This window comes from Meriones unguiculatus, chromosome 9, assembly GCF_030254825.1.
Source record: "Meriones unguiculatus strain TT.TT164.6M chromosome 9, Bangor_MerUng_6.1, whole genome shotgun sequence".
NCBI classification, from domain to species: Eukaryota; Metazoa; Chordata; class Mammalia; order Rodentia; family Muridae; genus Meriones; species Meriones unguiculatus.
The window spans coordinates 64,837,478-64,858,251 of NC_083357.1; the positions used below are offsets into that span (position 1 = coordinate 64,837,478).

Here is a 20,774-nt window from a genome sequence, read left to right on the forward strand (position 1 = left end):
CTGTAAGCTTAAAAGGAGGAAGAAAATACCCAACGTAACATAAATGTTATGTAAATATGTGTCACATCAGATTCACTGGAAAGAAAGACAAGACAAATGTCTGTACTCATTATGTAAGATGCCATTTCCTGTCAGGTGTTTTGGCCAGTTTGGGTGGTAGATGCAGGGTTGGCTGGTGTGGAAGCCCAGGTACACAATGACAGGAGTAATAGTCCCCATCCCCTGGGTCACAGGTAAGGCGGGGCTCTGTAAGAGGTAGGGTCAGCACCCAGAGAAGCTTCAAAAGAGAACTGAGCCACACAGAGGACAATGGTCAAATGCTGAAAGAGAACCGAGAAGGTATTGTCGACTGACCGCTCAACAGAGAAAAGTGGGAGAGGCCCTGGTCTCCATGAAGCAAAGAGACAAACAGCCAAGTGAGGAGATAAATGAGGCCCACGATAGATCAGGCACCATGACAGCTGATAACGAACAGGCTGTGCTGTACACTTAGGCCCCGGCTGAGGTCGGTCCTCACCAGAGTGCTCCTCACAGATCTCATGGGGTCATCTGGACCGTGCGTTCTCGGTTGGGACAATATAACCCACAGAAAGTTTAAAAACTAGTTTTGTGGTTGTGGCCATGTATGCCTGTACTCCCAGGAGAGACTGAGGCAGGAGGATGGAGAGTTTGAGGCCAGCCTGGGCTACATAGTAAGGACCCTGTCCTGTGTAAGGGCCAGTTCTTAAAGTGCAAGTGTTTCTGGGAAACTGACACAGACCACACCTGGTCCTACAATCTCCGCCCTACCCTATTCCCCTCAAGCTAGGGACCTCCAAACATTATTATTTTTCAAATTCTTCATTGGAAATACCTTCAGAAAGCCAGAATTTTTTCCAGTCATATTTTAAAATTCTCTTACCATTCCATGTGAATAATAATACTTAATTTCATTAATAATATCAGGGAAGCCTAAGTGACTAAAATCTGATACCTAAAACCGACAATGTCTATTTATTGGCATATGATAGGCTGATTTCTGCTAAAAACAAGCATGAGGAAATATGACTATAACTATAATATGATATAGTCATAATCTCTAATTATAATATGATTTGTTTTACTTCTCAAATTTTATTCCTGCTCATATGCACAGATATTTTTTACATGGGTTATATCCATAGTCTATTTTTCTTTGACAAAAAAACAGAATCAATCCTTAACTAGAATTTTTTTTTTTTAAGAGAGCCTCATGTTACTCAAGGTGGCATAAAATTTTCTGTTACCAAGGTTAGCCTTGAACCCCTGATCCTTTTGTCTACCCTTTCTGAGTTCAGGGATTATAGGCTTGTACCACCACACTCAGCTCCCCACCATCCCTTGGCTCTCCTGTCTCTATCTCTTCCTCCCCTCTTCCTCCCTTTTCCCCCTTCCCCCTCTGTATGTGTTTCTAACTTGTAAGCAATTATCTTCATTTGTAGCTGCTTAACCCAAATCAAATCCTTCCTTCAAAGAGGTTCTATCGCTACTTAAGATGTTTTAAAGCATGAGATCAAAGGAGCCTTCTTAAAAATAAGCACTTCTCATCATTTACACATTAGGGAAATCTACAAAACAGGCCATACATTGTATCTTTTAAAATAGCCTGTAAATCTTAATCCTTAGTTATCAACCTTGTTTTTTTGTGGGGTTTTTTTTTGGTGGGGGGAGAGGGAAGAACCACAGGCTGAGGAATTTTAACTAATTTGTCTAGTCTCCCATATATCACAGCAAATGGAAACAGGGCTAAAATGTCGAAGTCTTGAATAAATTCAGGCTGCTTCCCAATGACAGCCTTTGAGCTCCCAGGCTTCAACAAACTCTGAAACAGACCCGACGGAAAGCAGTTGACGCGTGTCACCAAACTTCTTGTCACTCCTGAATATAATTCCATGTTGAAATCTAAGCCATGAATCCAGAGGACAGTTTTAGATTATACCTAAGTTTCCCCATTTCTTTTGCAAAAAGTAAGAAGGCACTATGCCTCCAATTTTGGTGAACTGACAGCAGGTGGCAGGAGATCCCGGATAAGGGCACAGACTCCCTCAAATGCATGAGGTGACTGAGGAGAGGCTGGAGCTACCTTAAGAAAAACAACATGGCCCCAGAGGAATCTTGCTTCTATTGAGGGATAACACACTAAACCAACAACATGAGCAAGTCCCTGTCATTTCTATGACGACATAAATATTGTTGAACACAAACAGACGGAGCCCCTTCTGTGATCACCTAAGACTTTTGAGGACACTTACTTTTTCACAATCTTGTTGCGCTTGGCCTCTGAGAAAGTTTCAAGCTGGAGAGACTCATGGGTGAGAAAAGCTACGGCCAAATGGAAGTAATTGTTCCACAGCTTCCCAGGGAGCATCAGCGGGCACAGCAAAAACAGAAAATCACACTAGTGAGGATCCAGGAAAAACACCGGCAATGTGGGGGAGTCGCGCTGTAAAAACCCCAACTAAAACCCACAGGACTCCTTGTTCTTTCTGGGGTCCCAATTATTCACTGCTGAAAGTTTTGAGACTTAATATTAAGCTTTGGAAAAACAATCCAAACTTTATTATTTTCTTTTCTTTCCCCTGGGGGCACAGGAGAAGCACTGCCAAGAAATGTACCTATTTATAGCAGGTGGCTTGGCAGTATGTATCAAGAGCCCTCCAGTTCCTCCAAACCTTGAACTTGGAAATGCTTTCCTGAGTCCCTCCCACCCCCTTCGGCTAGTTGAAGTTTCAACCGAAGAAGGCCCTCACAGCTATTTAATGTAACAACAACAACAACAACAACAACAAAAGAGAAACAACCTGAACATTTTTAAGAAGAATTTATTTCTGACATCAGAGGCCAGCAGTGTAATGAACGACATTCGGCTACTAAAAATATGAAAAAAATGTTTCGGACATCACTGGAAAGAAGTCATAGGTTGTGGAAAAAGTAATGGAGGTAGACAAATGGATCACTAAAGAGTTACAGGGCTCGTTTCTGTTTTGGTTTGTCTATGTACATGTATATGATATATCAGTTCATATATAAGCTTACATAGCCTCCTCCAGTTATAACTCCCTTGCTTAAAGGTTTGAGATAAAAACAAAAAGCTCCCAACTAGAAGAGCACATCAACCAAGAAAATGCTCCCTGAACTTAAATCCCCTCAAGAGCGGGGACCTGGTGTACCCTCACCAGGTACTGCTGGGTGCCACATAAGTATCTTTCCATTTGTCACATGAAGACAAAGATACCTGGCTTTGTTTTGTTTTATTTTATTTTGGTTTTGAACACAGGGTCTTATAGTCCTGGCTGACCTAGAACTCACTACGCAGACCAGGCTTGCCCTGGACTCAAAGAGACCCACCTGCTTCTGCCTCTGCCTCTGCCTCCTGGGAGCTGGAGTTAAAGGTGTGCGCCACCACCTGGCTTGCAGGCATTCACATAGTAGTGAGAGTATGCTAATAAAACTACTTACATGTGCGCCCCTGTCTGTGCGGGCAGAATCAACACAAAACCTTAGCCAGGAAGGCAAGGACAGGAGAGGCTCCGTTAGCCGCAGCCTGGCTTCCTGAATTCTCAGGACCTGTGGCCTGCTGTGGTCTGAAACCATCCTAGCCCACATTAACGTTCACTATTCTGTTGTAATTGTTCTATTGACTCTAGCTCACAGCACGTTTCATTATTCTGCTGTAATTGTTGTTTTACTGTTCACTGTCGGCGCTGTGCCAAAATGCACAAGTTAAACATTACCATGGGTCCATCACCCATAGAGACACGGTACAAGAGGGCTTAAGCACTGGCTGGAGACGCAGGCTTGCCACTGGTGCTTGTTGACTGAACCTCTGAGGGTCAGGCGTCTGTATTTTCACTTAGCTATGCTTTCTATGACAGCATTTGCCTACATTTCCTTTTTCACAGCTGACACAGCCTCTTGCTACAAAGCATTCTTCCAGATGGGAGAGTGCTTACCTGCAGTTCAAAGCTTGCCTGGTCCATGAAACTCTTCGTGAGAACTTCAGCAAACTGGTTGATGGCACGGAGGAAAACTCTGGGGAGGAGAGAGCACATGAAGAAGGCAACCCTGTGTCCTGGAGATGATTCCCACCTCCTGTGGTCATGAGGCTCCCGGGCTTGGCTGGGAAAGTCAGTATAGCGTAATGGTGTCTACAGAGCACAGTGTACAGGAGGAGACGGAGAAACTTTCTCTCTAGGTCTGTAAGAGCTTGAGGCCTGGAGCACAAGTTAACCGAGGATGAAACAGAGACTGCACATCCGGGCTCTTGAGCCCCAGAGCAGGTGGCTTGCACACTGCCACGACACTTACCTTCACAGGTCAGTGTTCTCATGAATTTTTTCTTAAAGCTGCTATTTAATTGGGAATCAACTTTCCGGCTATCGGGACCATAGAAAGTTGACAGCGCTCATACTGATTTGGCTTATGTGGCTCACTAGCAACATTCTAAAGCCATGACACCCTGCAATGCAGTATTATATGCAGCCAGTTCATTTCCTGTCTATTTGACAAGCGTTCGTTGCTAGGTAACAATTCTAAGGTACGGAAATAGGTGCCATGCTCAAAACCTAAGCCCTGGTCTTAAGAATAGTATAGCACAACAGTGGGTCCCCTTCACTGAGACATCTGGTTGCGTTCCATGTTAGGGTTTCACAGAGACATAGGAAATCAGAAGGAAGAAAGAAAAAAAAAACAAAAAACAAAAAACAAAACCAATAGCCATTTCAGGAAGGCTGTGTTTTGGTATTGGAATGCAGTCCAGGATGGGAGTCCTGTGAGGAGAATTTTGAGTGCTTGTGTGAACACTCCAAGAAAATAGGACAAGAGTATTGCGACCTCAGTTTCTTCAAAACACAGAATCGTTCTTGGAATGTGTTTTTGCGCCCCTCCCAGGTGTATTGGATGAGAGTGAGCTTGCTTTCCATTACTCATGACTGCTTGCTATTGTTATTCGACTAAATGTTTAACCTATCCTTTCTATGCTTTGCTTCCATGGAAAAACATGTTTTTGCCACATGTGGCTTGTCCTAGTTATTACAGGCAGCTTGAACTCATAAAAACTTTACTCATGGGATTTTTTTTTTTTTCTGAGACAAGGTTTCTCTGTGTAGCCTTAGCTGTCCCAGACTCACTCTGTAGACCAGGCTGGCCTCAAACTCAGAGATCCACCAGCCTCTGCCTCCCTGAGCACTGCGATCGCAGGTGTGTACCATGGAGCCAGGCTATGGGACCTTTCTTAACCCTCAGAGTATAAAGTGTCTGAGGCTCTGAATGAAGCTGGCTATGAGTGAGACTTTAGTCATTAACAGGTAGGTCCCATTCTCCCAAGCTGTACTACTCTAGAGTGGTGACAGCTGGGGACAGAGTTTCCATTGGAGGTGATATTTCAGAAGGACCCTGTGCCTGGAAGAATGCCTGACTTCCGGAGATGATGGAGAAGGCATGGCAGGCGGAGGCAGCAGGCTGAGAGAGAGGACACGTGCAGGAACCAGAAGTCTGATTGGTAGACAGGACACATGCATAGGGAGGATGTGGCTGGAAAGGCAGGCAGGGCTTTGAACATCAGCATGAGGGGTTCACAGGGAGCCACAGGGAAGACATGCAGAGCTGATGCAGAGGGATTAATGTGAGGATGGTGAGGAAACTAACTTATGCAAGCAGAGACAGCAAATGGGAAGGAATTAACAGTCTAGGAACAGGGAGTTTCCAAGTGCACACACTGGGGTCAGGAGTGGCGGAAGAACCTCTTTACAAGTGCCAGGTTTAGGAATAAAGATTTACCAACACTTCATGTATGCACAGCAGATGAGGGCATTCGAGGTCAAGCGCCCCCAGAATGGCCATGGGCTGTCTCACCTGCTCTGTGTCATATGCATGACCATCCAATCTTTGGCATACACATTCTTTCCAATTAGATCCTTAAACATAATGAAGGTTTCCATGAGGAAGTCCTGTGGAGAACAGCAGAGGAATGATTTGGAAAAGAGCTCACTCACAGCCTTTCTTTCAGCAAGCGGACAGGAGGACACCTCTGTTAGAATAACACATTGACAGACCCACAGTTGTTCCCTTTCCCATAAAGTTATTACAAACAAAGCATTCTTATATATAACTGTTGTGTAATTTGATTTAGCTTGTGTTTTGGTATCATGAGACATGATGTAATCTAAACTTGGCCTCCCGTGTCTGTTTCCCAAGTGTTGTGATTATTGGGGAGCAATAGCACCCATGGCCTACGACTTGAGTTATGTTTCACAGCATGATTCTATAATAAAAAACAGATATACAATATTATTCTTATTTTACAGATGGTTCCATAAGGCTGAGAAAAACTAAATGGCCACAGAAAATAGGAAACAAGACTAAGGGACATAGATTACATGTTTATAACCCTATCTCTTTAGTCCTCTGCTGTGTGCTGTCTGAATATATCTCTTGAACTTCAAATGTGGTGAACAATCATTTTAATCAAAACCTTTTTGTTTCATGTGTATGGAGGTTTTGTCTGCATGCATATCTGTATACCACATGTATGCCTGGTATCCATGGAGGTCAAAAGGAGGTCAGATCCCCTACAACTAGAGTTAGAGATGGTTGTGTGCTGTCATGTCGATGCTGGGAATCAAACCTGGGTCCTCTGCAAGCCCAATCAATATCCCTTCTTCAGCCCCAAGTCATCAACTTTTTTTACAGATCTTAGTTCACATCTTCCTGACTAGTTAGAACAGAAGCAGGACAGGCTGCATCACAGTAGCTTGTGAGAACTCCAATAAGTAATACAAGCACACAGAACACAGAGTGGTAAAAAATGGCTGGTCTCATCCCAAGGAGGATGTGGGCAAAAAGTAACTCAGAAATAGAATCGTCAGGCTAAAAAAACCAAAACCTAAAAGGTTTTGAAACCATTTTCGCTACTTAGTTAAATTTAGATTTTTTTTCCACTGGGATTGCTGGAAAGAATGTCTAGTGTTTACTTCTCAAACCCTGTGTATACAGTCCCAGGAAGAAAAGGACACTATAGTACTGGAAAAGACAGAATGGCACCCTCAATCCATCCATCTACCAGTTATCTACCTATTATCTCTCTCTATATATAATATATACATATATAACATATATATGTATATATGATATATGTATATCATTAATTGTCAGACAGAGTCTTATGTAACCCCAGATTGATGTTCAACCATGCATGGTACAAGGAACCAATACCGCCTTAAAAGAGATACAAACTTTTCAGGGCAAAAAGATGTCTAAGTGCTTCAGAAGGGCCCACACTAAGTCCACACGTGACGATCATTTGGTGTGTGTGTTGAACTCTTATTTAAATTCTATCGGGCTGAAGCAGTCATCAACTCTCCTTTTTGTGCCCTCTGTGAATAGCCATTCTATTATTGCAGTGGTTGCACAGGGAGCCTGAATTCATAATCCTCAGCTTCAATTACTGGTTATTAAATGTAAGAAATCTTCAGATGGATCTTGCAGTACTCAGGAGATGAGGCAGGAGGATCATGAGTTTGGGGTCGTGCTGGGCTACTAGACAAGAACTGTCTCAACTCGCTCTCTCTCTCTCTCTCTCTCGCTGATGTACTGCCAAGACCTTGAGCAGGCAACTTACAATGATGTCCTGTCTGGTTTTGAAGGTGCTGATGTAGTGGCTGTAGTGGCCGTCCTCCATCTGTCGTAAGATGGCGATCATGCAAGCCACAAAGCTGCCCTGCAAGGGAAGAAAGCACAGTCAAGGTTCCTTAGAGTAACTGATGAAGACAGACTTTGGGCATCATGGATTTTGAGCTTTCTTAGCCACTGAGCTCTAGATACCAAGACACTTGGAACTGGAAACATTACTTCCAAAGGTCCAAAGGCATGTGCTTTGCAATTCTGCTGCAAGCACCTTCTAGTATGAGGCAGGAAAACCTAGAACCTTAGGCATCCCACAAACAGCTGTGACTTCTGGTATCCTCTAGGTCTAGAGCCCTGGTTCTCAGCCTTCTGAACGCTGCAACCCCTCAATACAGTTCCTCATGCTGTGGTGACCCCTCCAACCATAAAATTATTCTCACTGCTACTTCATAACTGTTATGAATGTACTACCGTCATGAATCACAATGTAAGTATCTGATATGCAGATGGTCTTAGGAGACCCTCGTGAAAGGGCTGTTGGACCCCAAAGGGGTCACAGTTTGAGAAATGCTAGTCTAGGTGCCTTAAGGATCTCAACCAGGTGACTAGTTAAGATAAACTAGTTCATGGGTTCTGAGTTCCCGGTTAGGGCAGAGCTGAAGAGAAACAGTGTCTGGTAGACACAGATGAGTCGAATCTGAAGGCTGGAAGGTGGGGGAAGAACAGAAAGAAAGCAGAAGGTGCCAGCCAAACATCTGCCAGGGACCATCTGAAACGCCTGGGGTAGATTTAGATTTTCTGAAGCATTTTAGATGTGGGGTTTAGGGGCTGGAGATGCTCAATCAGTAAAATCCATGCAAATAGTCCAAAATACCCCGAAACTCCAAATTTTGAAATTCCCTGGTCCCAATTGTTTCTGGTAAGGGATACTTAACCTGCAGCAATCCTGAGGAGGAAGGAGTAGGAGGAGAATGGCAACCCCTGCATGCCATTTCTCTGACTCCTGAACCCTTTGGACAGTTACATCCAGTCTGTAAACCACATGGAACTCCAAGAAAGGGATGGACAGCTCCACGATGCCTGTAATGTCTACTTGTGAGGTCCGAGTTACTTGTTCAGGGTGCTCTTCCCTCAGCTACACAAATCTCGGTCACCTCGTCTTCTAGCCATAGTAAAAATGGACTACCTTTCGCACTCATGTGACTACAAAGGCCACACAACTGTAAATGACTTTCCCACAGATATGATAAAATACATCCATGCTTCGGAGGGAAGGAGATGCCACTCTACATGTCCCCCTGAATGTCTGTCTTAGACTCTTTACTTCAACTGCTTATTTTTCCTTCCTATAAAGCACTGTAAACTGTATTAAGCTTTAGACATATTTTACAAATTATCCTACACTCTGCATTTATACAATAGTCAACTGCTATTTGTGTCTCTGGGCTCTTACCTACTCTGGATTTTGAATTTGATCTCACTTTTGTTTAATTTGCAATACTTCTGGTCTGAATTAAACATTCCTTCCATACGGTTTTGGTCATTTTATTTCCCTTTTTATTTGTATTCTAGAGAAAAGGTTGCTGGTACCCAGGCTCATCTCCAATTCCCTATGTAACAGAGGATGATCTTAATCTCAGATCTCCCTGTTGCCACCTCCCCCGTGCTGGGCGACAGGCATGTATAGCCATGTTGGTTTATTCAGTGCTGGGGATCAAACCCAGAACCGTGTGCCTACCAAGCCCGCCTTCTCTCAACTGAGCTATGCTCCATCCTGTCTGTTCGTATTCTTTGTGCATTTAACTAAACATTATGTTATTACTGGCTTACAACAGTCTTTGTACAGTAAGTCTATTACTGACTTTCCACGTGTGGTGTGTGACCTTGACTTTACATACCTATTTTCAAATACAGGGGCCACATTTTTATCAGGAAAAAAAAAATCTAGTTTTTTTTTTTCCCTCCATTTTTTAATATTTGGAAACTCAAGGATCCATTTCTTATAGGATCAGGTGCATATCCATTTGTTTTCTTTAGGCTGCTCTGGCATTTAATTTTTCATATAGAAATCTTCATTTCATTGACATTTACCGTGAAGGTATAGAACCAAATGAAAGACAAATAATTTTCTCCAAACTATTTATTTGCTTTTCAATTTATATTAATTCAAAAAGCTCCAGTGCCTTGACAGAAAGGTAAAGGGCTTATCATATAGTCAAAGTCCTACCTGTAAACTCCCTTGGTTTTGTCTTGCACACACAAATACACATGTATACATACCGACACACACAATAAACACATACACGTACACATACTTGATTGTAGAAGGGTAACATGATTTTAATTATTGTTTTACAATGTAACAAGTCATTACTTAACACTTGACTGTTTGTTCGTCTGTACTTCATGTATTTTCCCCTCTCATGTTTGTGTGACTCAAGTGCATGAGAATTTTCCTTTAAATCTGTAAACAGTCGTTACCATGATGGAATGTCCATTGAACATGCTTATTTTTACACCGCCTAGTTAGAAAAGGCAGGCCTATTAGCTTTCCAGCATACTTTCCCAAGTTTCAAAGAAATGCTCGTCATTTCAGCTAAAAAGGACTAGTATATAAAACCTGCCAGATGCCATTCTGGACACTGAGATGAACCCACGAACACACAATACTGCCTAGACCTTGGCCTGTTTGTTTCAAGTGTTCTCCAAAAACCCTTTTGCTTGGGGCACGCTGTCTGTGCCCCCAACTCTGTGCCGGGGGGACAGAAAAACAACAAACAGCTATGGCTGTTAAACAACGTTGTATCCTTGGGCTGGTGAGATGGCTCGGTAGGTAAAGGCACTTTCTGACAAGCCTGACGGCCTCAGTTTGATCCTTGGGACTCACATAATGGGAAGACAGAAATGACTCCTGAAGGTTGTTCTAAATACGTGCATCATGTATGGCACACGTGTGCCCTCTTCCACACACACACACACAAAATAAATAAATGAAATTTAAAAAAGAAACACTGGACCCCTGAGAACAGCTGGAAAACAAAGTCCTTCCAACAGGGATTACTCCTGTTTACCACATGATATAGAAATGGCTGCAAGGGGAACGGGAAGCCAGAAGCTCATTTTCTCGGAGAACTCCGAGTTGACTGTCTCAACTTCACCAGCTAATTGCAGCTGGATGCTTGTGAGCCTCCTATTTCACGTAACCTTTGCTCGCTCTCTCAACTGGACCACTCCGATCACCTCTGCTGGATGCTGTAAACTCTCGATGTGATGGTCTCTTGCTATCTGTCTCACTTTCTGTTACTTGCTATTTATTCTTAATAAGGCAAACATTCAAAATCAAAAGTATGGCTATTGTAGGTCAGTCTTCGGACCGTACAGAACAGTCCTCTAAGATCTATCCTATCATTATTCTGGTCTCAGTTTTGTCCTTTATTGACAACTAGGTATGATGGACAGGGCACTGGCCTTTCTAAAACTCACGCTGATCACTATTTATGATTTATGGCATCTGCCTTCTTCCATCAACTAAAGGGGCCTCATGAACCAAGAAGCTCATGCAGAAGCTGAGATATGCTTATACATTATAACTGTGATACAGGGGGCCTACACGGGTTCAGTGTGGAACCATCGGCAGAACAGGGTGAGACCACGCTCCCTCAGTGTGGGCTACCAGGAGAGACTCACGATGTGAGGAGACTGTCGGCTCATCCCAATCACCGTCCGGTTGATCCTTCTCAGCAGCCTCTCCATGATCAGCTGAATATGTGCTGATGTGGGCCCCTGCAGGAGAAACACGGCTGTGACATCCCCAGCTAATGATGCTGAGCGGATGCCCGGTGCCCAGGACAGCCAGGCACATGCACAGGAAGTGACAGGAAAAGCACAAAGTTCTCACTGCTTTTTTGTAAGGGCAACACACACACACACACACAACACACAAACACACACACCAGACAAAAAGACCACCTAAAATAAAAAAAAAAAACAATCATTAAATTTATTGCTGAGCAATAAATGTTTATGACTCCTACATTAAAGCCCTAGAGGACCTCTAGAAGGTAATTAAAGTTACAAGGGTGGGGCCCTGATCTGACGGGATTAGTTCCCTCGTTAGAAGAGACACCGAGGGGAATGTGTGCATTTGCTCTTATGCACTCTGTCTCTTGCTTACGCAGTCATGGAGTAGAGACCACGAGAGCACACAGGGAGAGGGCAGCCATCCGAAAGCCTTAAAGAGTGTCCTCACCAGAGCCCAACCATACTGACACCCTAACCTCAGACTTCCAGCTTCTACGACTTCCAGGAAGTAAACTCTGTTGTTTACACCCTCCTACTCTGTGGTGTGGTATGGGGAATCATCGCTCTAGGACTTAATGTTCTAGCAGACACATGTGACTCTGAGCCATTGTTCCACTTCACGGACCTTTAGTTCTCATCACTGTGAAAGGAGGAGGGTAACAGTGCTCTTACTGGACTCAACTGGGTGAACACCACACAGCACCAAACACATCTGCACACTCTGATTCCTTCCCTTCCCGTAGTTGACGTTACACTCGGCTTCAGGGTATCCATTTTTCCTTTGCCAACCATATCAATGGCAGGCAGCTTCCTGGTTAGGGTTAGGAGGCTATGGGCTACTTGGCCCTCTCAGTGCTGGGACCCTGCCTGGCTTGAACCTGTACAGGCCTTGTATGTGTTGCCACAGTAACTTTTAAAAGAAAAAGGCTACGTATATGACATGCCTGGTCACGTCTTTTATTCACTAACAAGTGCTTGGTTAGGAGCCAAATTCCAAATCTCAGCACGATTGGAAAATGTTTTCAACTTTATCATGTGGCTTCTGTAAGGATAAAAAGGGGAGGGATGATCTATCACGAATAAATATCAAATGAATTGTACAAAGAGTGCATGAATGACTGGGCTTACGGAAAGACAAGTTTCGGAATAATCAGGGAAAACTACGGCACGTTCACATGCTTCCGGGGCCAAGGCTGGCATGGAAGAAACACAGAAGCACCGAAAGGAATGGCAAGCTGGGGATAAGGTGGGCTGCTGAGCCCACGGCTGACCTAGTCCAGGTAAGAGGTGGGGGTGAGACCTGTGGCCTTTGGCAGAGTAGACTCTAACGATACTGCTGAGAAGCACAGGCCAAAAAGCACCAGTGGCTTCCCGGCCTGTGGGAACCGTCAAGGGACACAGACTGTAGTTTGGGATGAGGTTCTTTTTCTCCTGTACCACCAGTGTTCAAAAGGACATGCTCTGTTACGGTTCCCAGAATCTCCAGAGGGTCCTGCACACAAGACACAGGAAATCCGGGCAGTCTCAGCTCTGCTTTCCAAGAGGTGGGGCTAGGGGCTAGTTCACAGAGACTACCAAAAATAAAAGCATTTCTAATGGGCTCCAGAGATGGTAACAATGTCAGAGAGAAGATAAAACCGGAACTCGGCGGAAGCTCAAGAGGTCTCGGCGGGAAGATCACTTCAGTGGGTCTCAGCAGAAACTAGTTCTTTTCTTTGTTTAAGTTTTGGGTGTGCACACACATGTGTGTGCATACGCGTTTACCTGTTCATGTGTGTGGAGGCCAGTGCCTTGTATTTTCTAGCTACTTTATTCGCTAAGTTAGGGTCTCCCATTGGATCTACAGATCCGATCACTATTTGGGGTAGACTGGCTGGCTAGTGAGCCCTGGAGCTGTTCCCGTCTCTGGATAAACAGTGCTTGGGTTACATGTATGTATGTGCAACCATGCCCAGATTTTGTATGTGCACTAGGGAATCTAAATTCGGGTAGTCATGCTTGCACGGCAAGCTCTTTACCCACTGAGACATCTTCCCAGCCTGTGAACTTAGAGATTTATTTGCTTGTCTGGTTAGTTTTTGAAACGAGTGAGGTCTTTACCAAATATCCCTGGCTGGGCTGGAACTCACAAGGTAGATCAGTCTGACCTCAGCCTCAGAGATCTGCCTACCTTTGCCTCTTGAGTGCTGAGATTAAAGTGTGAATTGCCACAGCTGACCAACTTGGAGTCTGTAAGAGCATTGCCAGTGACCTCAGCAGTAAGCCAATTAGGGAAATGGATCCCCTAAGGCACCCAAATGTAAAGTCTCTTTGCTTGTAGCTCAACCTAATGTGAGGCACAGTGCGTTTAGTGAAAACAGACACAGCTTGCTCTATCACCTCAGTGCTCCTACACCTCCCGAGCTGAGGAAGGCCACAGAGTTTCCGCTGGCTGCAAAGGGACCAGCATAGATAGTTCCAGGCCATTGAGGATGACTGGACTCACCACATCCTTCCTGTCCAGCGCCTCTAGTATGTTGCTTAGAAGCTGTGAGCTCGCCTCATGGTCGGGTTTGCTCGAGTGGTCGTCCAGCTGGCCACTAAGCTGGTCTGTCAGGAGCGGCAGCAGCACCTCCCTGCACTCTAAGGAAGAACAGAAAATGGCTCACATGGCAGCTAACACATCGGCTAACACACAACGTCCTCCGGACCCCTCAGCTCCCTCTGCAATTCTACTGCAGCCATCCCCATCACCAGAGCACACAGACTTACGCACGAAGCTCCAACCTTGTCCCTGGAGTTCATATATTAAAAAACTCCTACCACAGGCATGTGAGATGTGAGCATTGGCCACATTCTTACTTTTTTCAATGCTGGGGATTGACAGAAGGCCTCTCTCTCTCTATGGCTGAGACACACACGTTTATACATACATACATACATACATACATACATACATATATATATATATATATATATATATATATACACACACGTATGTATGTATTATGTGTATGTGTGTGTGTGTGTACACGCTGCTTGGGTTCATGTTTACCAAATTTAAGCAGTGGGCCATGAAGGCTAGAAGAAAACATCAGATCTCCTGGAGCTGGAGTTACAGATGGTTGTGAGCTACCATGAGGGGCTGGAACCGAACCTGGGTCCTCCACAAAAGCAGTAAGTGCTCTTGACTTCTTAGCCATCTTTCCAGCCTATCCACTCCCTATTTTTGTCTTCTGGTTTTGTTGGTGCTAGGCATTCAAACCATGGCTTTATACATGACAGGCATAGGCTCTACACCACCAACTCCTCAACAGTTTTGTTTGTTTTGTTGGTTTGGTTTTTCAAGACAGGGTTTCTCTGTGTAGCCTTGGCTGTCCTGGATTTGCTTTGAGGATCAGGCTGTCCTTAAACTCATAGAGATCTGCCTGCTTCTGCTTCCCCGAGTGCTGGGATTACAGGTGTATGTCATCATACCCGGCTTGTTTGTTCATTTTTAAATGTTCCCATGATCACTAAGTTACAGGAAATAGATAAAAAACAAAGACAAACAACTGTATTCTCAGAAATGTTTCCACCTGACAGAGTAAATGAATTGTCAAAGTCCTGTGAACAGCGAGCTTCCCTTGTCTGTTACTAGTATGTTCGGCTCCCATCTTTGTGGATGTGTGGTTTATGGTGTCACTTGCTACATTCTGCTCCTGCCATCACCACAATGCTCCTTTATTAGGTTGATTCCAGGTTCTCTGGACATTACTAAAGTGACTGTAACCGGGAATTTTACTTCCTCCAACTCATATTATCTACCTGGAGACTGGCAAGACGGCTCCTGAATTAGATTCCCAGAAAACACATAGTGGAAGGAGAGAACTGATTACAAGTTCCTCTGACCTCTGTATGTGTGGTAGTGTAAAATGTAAAAGAACAAAATAAGATAAAAGGAAAAGAAATGTTTAGCTGGGTGTGGTAGTATGTGCTCACAATCCTAGCATTCAAGAGATTGACAGGAAGAGCTAGCTAGGGTTTGAGGTCAGCCGGGACTGCAAAGAGACAACTGTTTTAGCAAAAAGGAAAGAAACAATAGTAACTATCGGAGATACTAAACCTGGCTGGGAAGATGGCTCAGCAGTTAAAGAGTACATGCTGCTGTTCCAGGGGACCCAAGTTTGGTTCCCAGCACCCGCATCACGTGGCTCACATTGACCTGTCACTCCAGCTCTAGTGGATCAGACTGCTCTTCTGGCTGTCTTGGGCACTTGTACACACACACACACATACACACACACACACACACACACACACACGGGGGGTGGGTGGGGGGAGATTAAACTGACTTCAGCCTCTTAAACTGCTTTCCCAGGAAATCCTTAAGAAACACAAAACTAGCTGGGCAGTGATGGCACCCACCTTTAATTCCAGCACTCTGGAGGCAGGGGTAGCTGGATTTCTGAGTTTGAGGCCATCACAATCTATAGAACAGTTTCAGGACAGCCAGGGCAAACAGAGAAACTTTGTTTCAAACAAACAAACCAACTGAATAAATAAAATGAAAAAGAAAGGAAGAAAGGAGGGAGGGAGAGAAAGAAAGAAAGAAAGAAAGAAAGAAGGAAGGAAGGAAGGAAGGAAGGAAAGAAAGAAAGAAAGAAAGAAAGAAAGAAAGAAAGAAAGAAAGAAAGAAAGCGAACGAACTAGCAAGCAACCAATGGTACTGCTGGTATCAAACTCAAATTAAGTAAAAGAGGAAAACAAAAAACCGGCAGGTTAAGTGCTGCCGGTCACAGATGTCAGCCTGGCCTGGGAGAGGCTGTGGAATCTTCTGTTCTTAACAATTCATTTATAAAATTTCATCAATAAGCTTACTATTAATGCCTTGTTTCATTTCTTGGTCTTTTGTGAAGACAATAAATATTACACAGATCTGCTGCAAACACACTGTCGGATTCAATTTAAACAGAGGCTTCACTTGTTAGAACGAACTAACCTAATCTGAGCCAGAAAGACCAGAGAACAGAAGTACCAGATTCGGGACACTGTAACACCACAGTAAGCCACTCTGGCACACGTGTGCGAGAGTGGCGAGCGGAAGGTGTCTGACCTCTTCTCCAAATGGCACAGGTTCTGAGGCAGACTCACCTGCCTGCTGGAAGAGGCTGCTCTCCACTATCTTGGTCATGCAGTTTAGCTTCTGCCGGACCAACTGGTTGTCGGGAATGCTTTGAATGAACTTGCAGAAGAGCACGCTGGAAGAGAAGCCACACGGTTCACTTGGCCAAGCTGAAGGCATCTTTACGGGCTTCTCCGCTCTGGGAGCACTGAGCAGGAGTGGACCCGGAAACCTCACAGATGGCCTAAGGCCTGACCTGAGAGGTCTCTGGGGCTACATTCCTGTTCCCTAGAGGATTCTGCCTCGGGACTTTGCCCCTGGGACACCCAGCACACCCACACTTTCCAGACCTGTCTGCTGCTTCAGCTTCTGTAAAATGCCTTTTCTAGCCATCTCCTCTCTAAGGGCCATGATCCTTTGCCTTCTGGGGCCACCTTCCTTTGCACGGCTTCTTTTCCCACAGAGTGCAAGTCTGGCCCAGGGGCCCGCTTTGTGTGTTCTTTTGTCTCTTCCACAGAACTGAGCACAAGCAGGTGCTCCTTCCCGTAGCACTTGTTAGAACAAAGGCAAATGCAGCGTCCAGGCCCGCCTACCACCGGGCTGCTCCTGTTACTTTCAAGTCACAAACACAAACGGTATTCTGCTTCTCACCTGAGCTCCATGGGATCAAACACCAGTTTGACGTCATTAATGATGCTGGGAAGGTACTTCAAGGCTGCCCCCTGCAAGGAGAGCAAAGGCAGTCAGTGCCAAGAAAGACTAAAGCGAAATACACCGCTGTGCCCCAGGAACAAAGAGCAGGACTTGGGTTTAAATAGGGAACTGGAAGTAAGTGCCCTTATGCCAAGAGACGCTGGCATTATTGAGATGTGGACATAATTTACTTTAATTGTGTGTTTGGCTTTGGCAGTGCTGCGGCTAGAACCCGGGACCTCACGCATGCTGAGCAAGCACTCTACCACAGAGCCACAGCCTCACCCCCTTTTTCTCTACTTCTGCCCATCCTACTAAGCTTCTCCAGCTCTTCGTGAGCATACTTCATGTATGTCCCCGCTACCAGGTCACATCTTCATGAGGGGTCACCCACAAGGTTGCCAGGCTGACCTTGATCTTGACCGCTTCTTCTAGGGGCCTGTCCATCAGCGTGTTGAAAGCAAGAAACAGCTGACGGATTGAGTTGTTGAATTCGTCTCCATCTTCACTCTGACCATAAAATCTAAGGAGAAAAAGGAAACGGACAGTAGACTTGTGGTCTCAAAAAGCGACACTAGAGGTCAGTGCCTTGCTGGTCACCGTCTCTAAACTGTGCAGAGACATCTCATGGGGACACCCCAGGACAAACAGATTGAAAAGACCAACAGAAGCAGAGTGGCCATTTGTAGATGAAGTCCGAACACAGGGCCGATAGCCAGCGAACCAGGCCAACAGCTGGAGCTGTCTGAAGGGCCCAAGCCTGGAGATGCACTTGGCCCTAGTAGTTTGTGGGCACCGCTGGCAGGAGGAAAAGCAGTAGAAAGTCACTGCGCAGATGTAGCAGGTGAGCCGGGCATGGCTGCCTTCCTCAGCCCATGAGCCGGAACAAGAGGCTCAGGCTTCCTGAGCACACATCTCTGGTTTCTGGATCAGTCTTGCGAGTTCTCTTCTGGTATCCCTCCTGTTTCCTGCCTCTCCACTTTCTCACAGCATGGAGCCTCCATCTGAGCTGAGGCCAGAAGCACAGTGGAGAAGCTCCCCAACCTAGCCTATTAATCCCAGCTGCCACCGGCTTTCACCACTGTACCTCCCAGGCTGTGGCTGCCCTGCTCCACTGCAGGCGCCTTGAGTGTTACTGACGATTACTTGGACTGATTAGAGCATTCTGATTGCATGTGCCCTCAACTCACCAGTTGGTTGTTTTTACCTAAGTACACGTAGAAGGTCTCTGGCTAGTTTTCCCAAACACAGACAGCTCAATGAGCAGAACATGCGCTCTGTCACCAACGGCAACTCCACCAAGTACTCAAGAGTAGGTTTAACCGATTCAGAATATACGAACATGCTCAAGCATATATGTACTTGTAGATACATATTTCTGTTAGTCTACTCTATGCACATAAACACACTGATTGACAGCTTTCTAAAAATCCAAAACCTAAAACTTCTCCAAAAGTCCAAAGCTTTTATGAGTGCTGGCATGAAGCCACAAGTAAAAAGCTCCCTGTCTGACCTCGCATGAGGGGGTCGTTCAAAATGTACATGCATGGAGAAACTGTATAAAATTACCTTTGGCCTATGTGCATGAGATATATGGAAAATGGGAGAACTCTGTTTTTAGATTCTAGCTCTACCCATGAGGTACCTTATTATATTCCAAAATCCTCCCCAGATCTGAAACCTGAAACCACTTCTGGTTCTCAACACCTCAGTTAAGGAATACAGTAATCAAGAGTGTGAGCTCCATGGAGAACATTATTCAACCAGATGGTAACTGGCAGCTCTCAATGCACCCATTTGGCAGAATTAGAAAAAGAACTTGAGGTGGGGAAATGGCTCAGTGGATGAGAGCACCTGCTGGGTAAGCACGAAGACTCAAGTTCAGATTCCCAGAACCCATGTAATAAGCCAGGCTTGGCCAGATGAGCCTGTATGTAACTCTGCCACTGGGGTTAGGGGTGGGTGGGGAGAGTCAGGAGGATCACTAGGGCTTGCCAAAAACTGGTGAGCTCCAGGCTCGCTGAGATCCTGTCAAAAGGGAAGATGACAGAAGGTGAAAGAAAGGGTCACTCAATATCCTCTGGGCTCCACATATGTGCCTGGCTGCACATGCATATAAAAACACATCACACACACACACAAACACACACACACACACACACACACACACGAAGATCTCTTGAGTTAATCCCCAAAGCACCTCAAAACCAACCAAAAATGGAACAGGCTTCATTTTTCTGCTCAGTCTTCAATGGTTCTTCTTTCAGCCAAGGCCATCACTGCCCACTTCAACCTCAAGGTTGTCTGGGGTCCTTCGCTTTCTATCACTGCCCCATCGAGTCCCACAACATTCAACTATCTCTTCCTCCAGAATCAACCCACCATTTTCATCTCAGTCAGCCTGAGTGTCTCACCCTGGAGCAGCCTATCGGGAGGCCGACTGCTTTCTACACAGAAAATGGTCATTTAGAAGCCAGAGTTCATTACCTCCCAGTGCTACCACCACACTTGGGTTAGACCCAAGCTCCTGGCTTGCCATAAGACTGTCTCTCTAACCCTCTCTAAAAGCCATCATCACCAATCAAGACCTCTGGGGTAAGAGGCATATTGAGCCGTTTATACCCACGCGTCCTGATGTCATTACTGCTTTAGAAGTCTCTGTATACTGAAGGACTTCATGTGGACCTTCTCCAGGCCTCTCATAATCCACCTCTACCTTCATCCCCAAAGACCTGAAGTTTGGTTATTCCATGACCAACCAACCGCTCACAAAGCGAATACAAACGAGCATGTAGAACAAGGGAATCTAGGCGAGGGCCAGCAGCTTCCCATCCTGGGACCATTACCTCAAGTAGAGCACCCGAGACTGGATGAGGAATCGAAACAGGTACTTCAAGGACTTCAGAGCAGCAAAGAGCAATTCTGTCTTGCTAGGGTCGTCAGCATTAGCCACGTAAAAGTTCAGTACCTTGGAGAGTTTCCTGAAAAGGGTAAGAAAGCAATGTTGTCATGGGCAACGTGGAGCTTGGGTTATGCAGCACAGAAAGGTGGGGGCGGGGAGAGGTGGTAAACTGCGGAGCACAAAGCTCGGCTTTCAAGTACACCCTCCTGAATGCACCCTAACTGGGCAAACCAACTGCTATTCTGTTTTTGCATCTGTCTAGCTTGGATACTTCTCTTCTTCTTGGAAACACTGGGAAAATTAATAGTTAATTCCCCAATGTGCAAGCATCCCTTGGTGGAACTGAGAAGGATCAGGAGATGATGGAGGTAGGGAGAGGGCTCAGTGGTTAGAGCACTTGTTACATGAGCAGCAGGCAATGAGAACTGGAGTTTGGATCCCCAGCACTGAAGTAAATGCCGGGGCCACCTGGGATTCAGCGCTGGGAAGGCAGAGATTGGGGATCCTGGAATGGAGCCATCTAACTAAACAGGCGCAGTGACCCAGAACTGACATGAACCTTGGGCCTCCAAATGCACCGTGCCCATACACATGCATACAGACACACCACACACACAAGCACACGAAGAGCAGAAAAAAGGATCAAAGGGTTGA

General features: G+C 45.3%; 1 protein-coding gene across 1 annotated transcript in view; it reads right to left on the bottom strand.

The window, feature by feature from the left end:
• The window catches only part of Dock5 (dedicator of cytokinesis 5), a 179,125-nt gene that overhangs the window by 35,925 nt on the left and 122,426 nt on the right, over window positions 1-20,774 (bottom strand). Inside the window, exons 22-31 of the mRNA XM_021635507.2 lie at window positions 20,065-20,199; window positions 17,630-17,741; window positions 17,177-17,247; window positions 16,555-16,661; window positions 13,928-14,064; window positions 11,329-11,424; window positions 7,637-7,735; window positions 5,872-5,966; window positions 3,972-4,050; window positions 2,271-2,371 (exon numbers count right to left, since the gene is read on the bottom strand). Of these exons, the coding sequence (XP_021491182.1) occupies window positions 2,271-2,371; window positions 3,972-4,050; window positions 5,872-5,966; window positions 7,637-7,735; window positions 11,329-11,424; window positions 13,928-14,064; window positions 16,555-16,661; window positions 17,177-17,247; window positions 17,630-17,741; window positions 20,065-20,199 (1,032 nt within the window). The remainder of the gene's footprint in view (window positions 1-2,270; window positions 2,372-3,971; window positions 4,051-5,871; window positions 5,967-7,636; window positions 7,736-11,328; window positions 11,425-13,927; window positions 14,065-16,554; window positions 16,662-17,176; window positions 17,248-17,629; window positions 17,742-20,064; window positions 20,200-20,774) is intronic.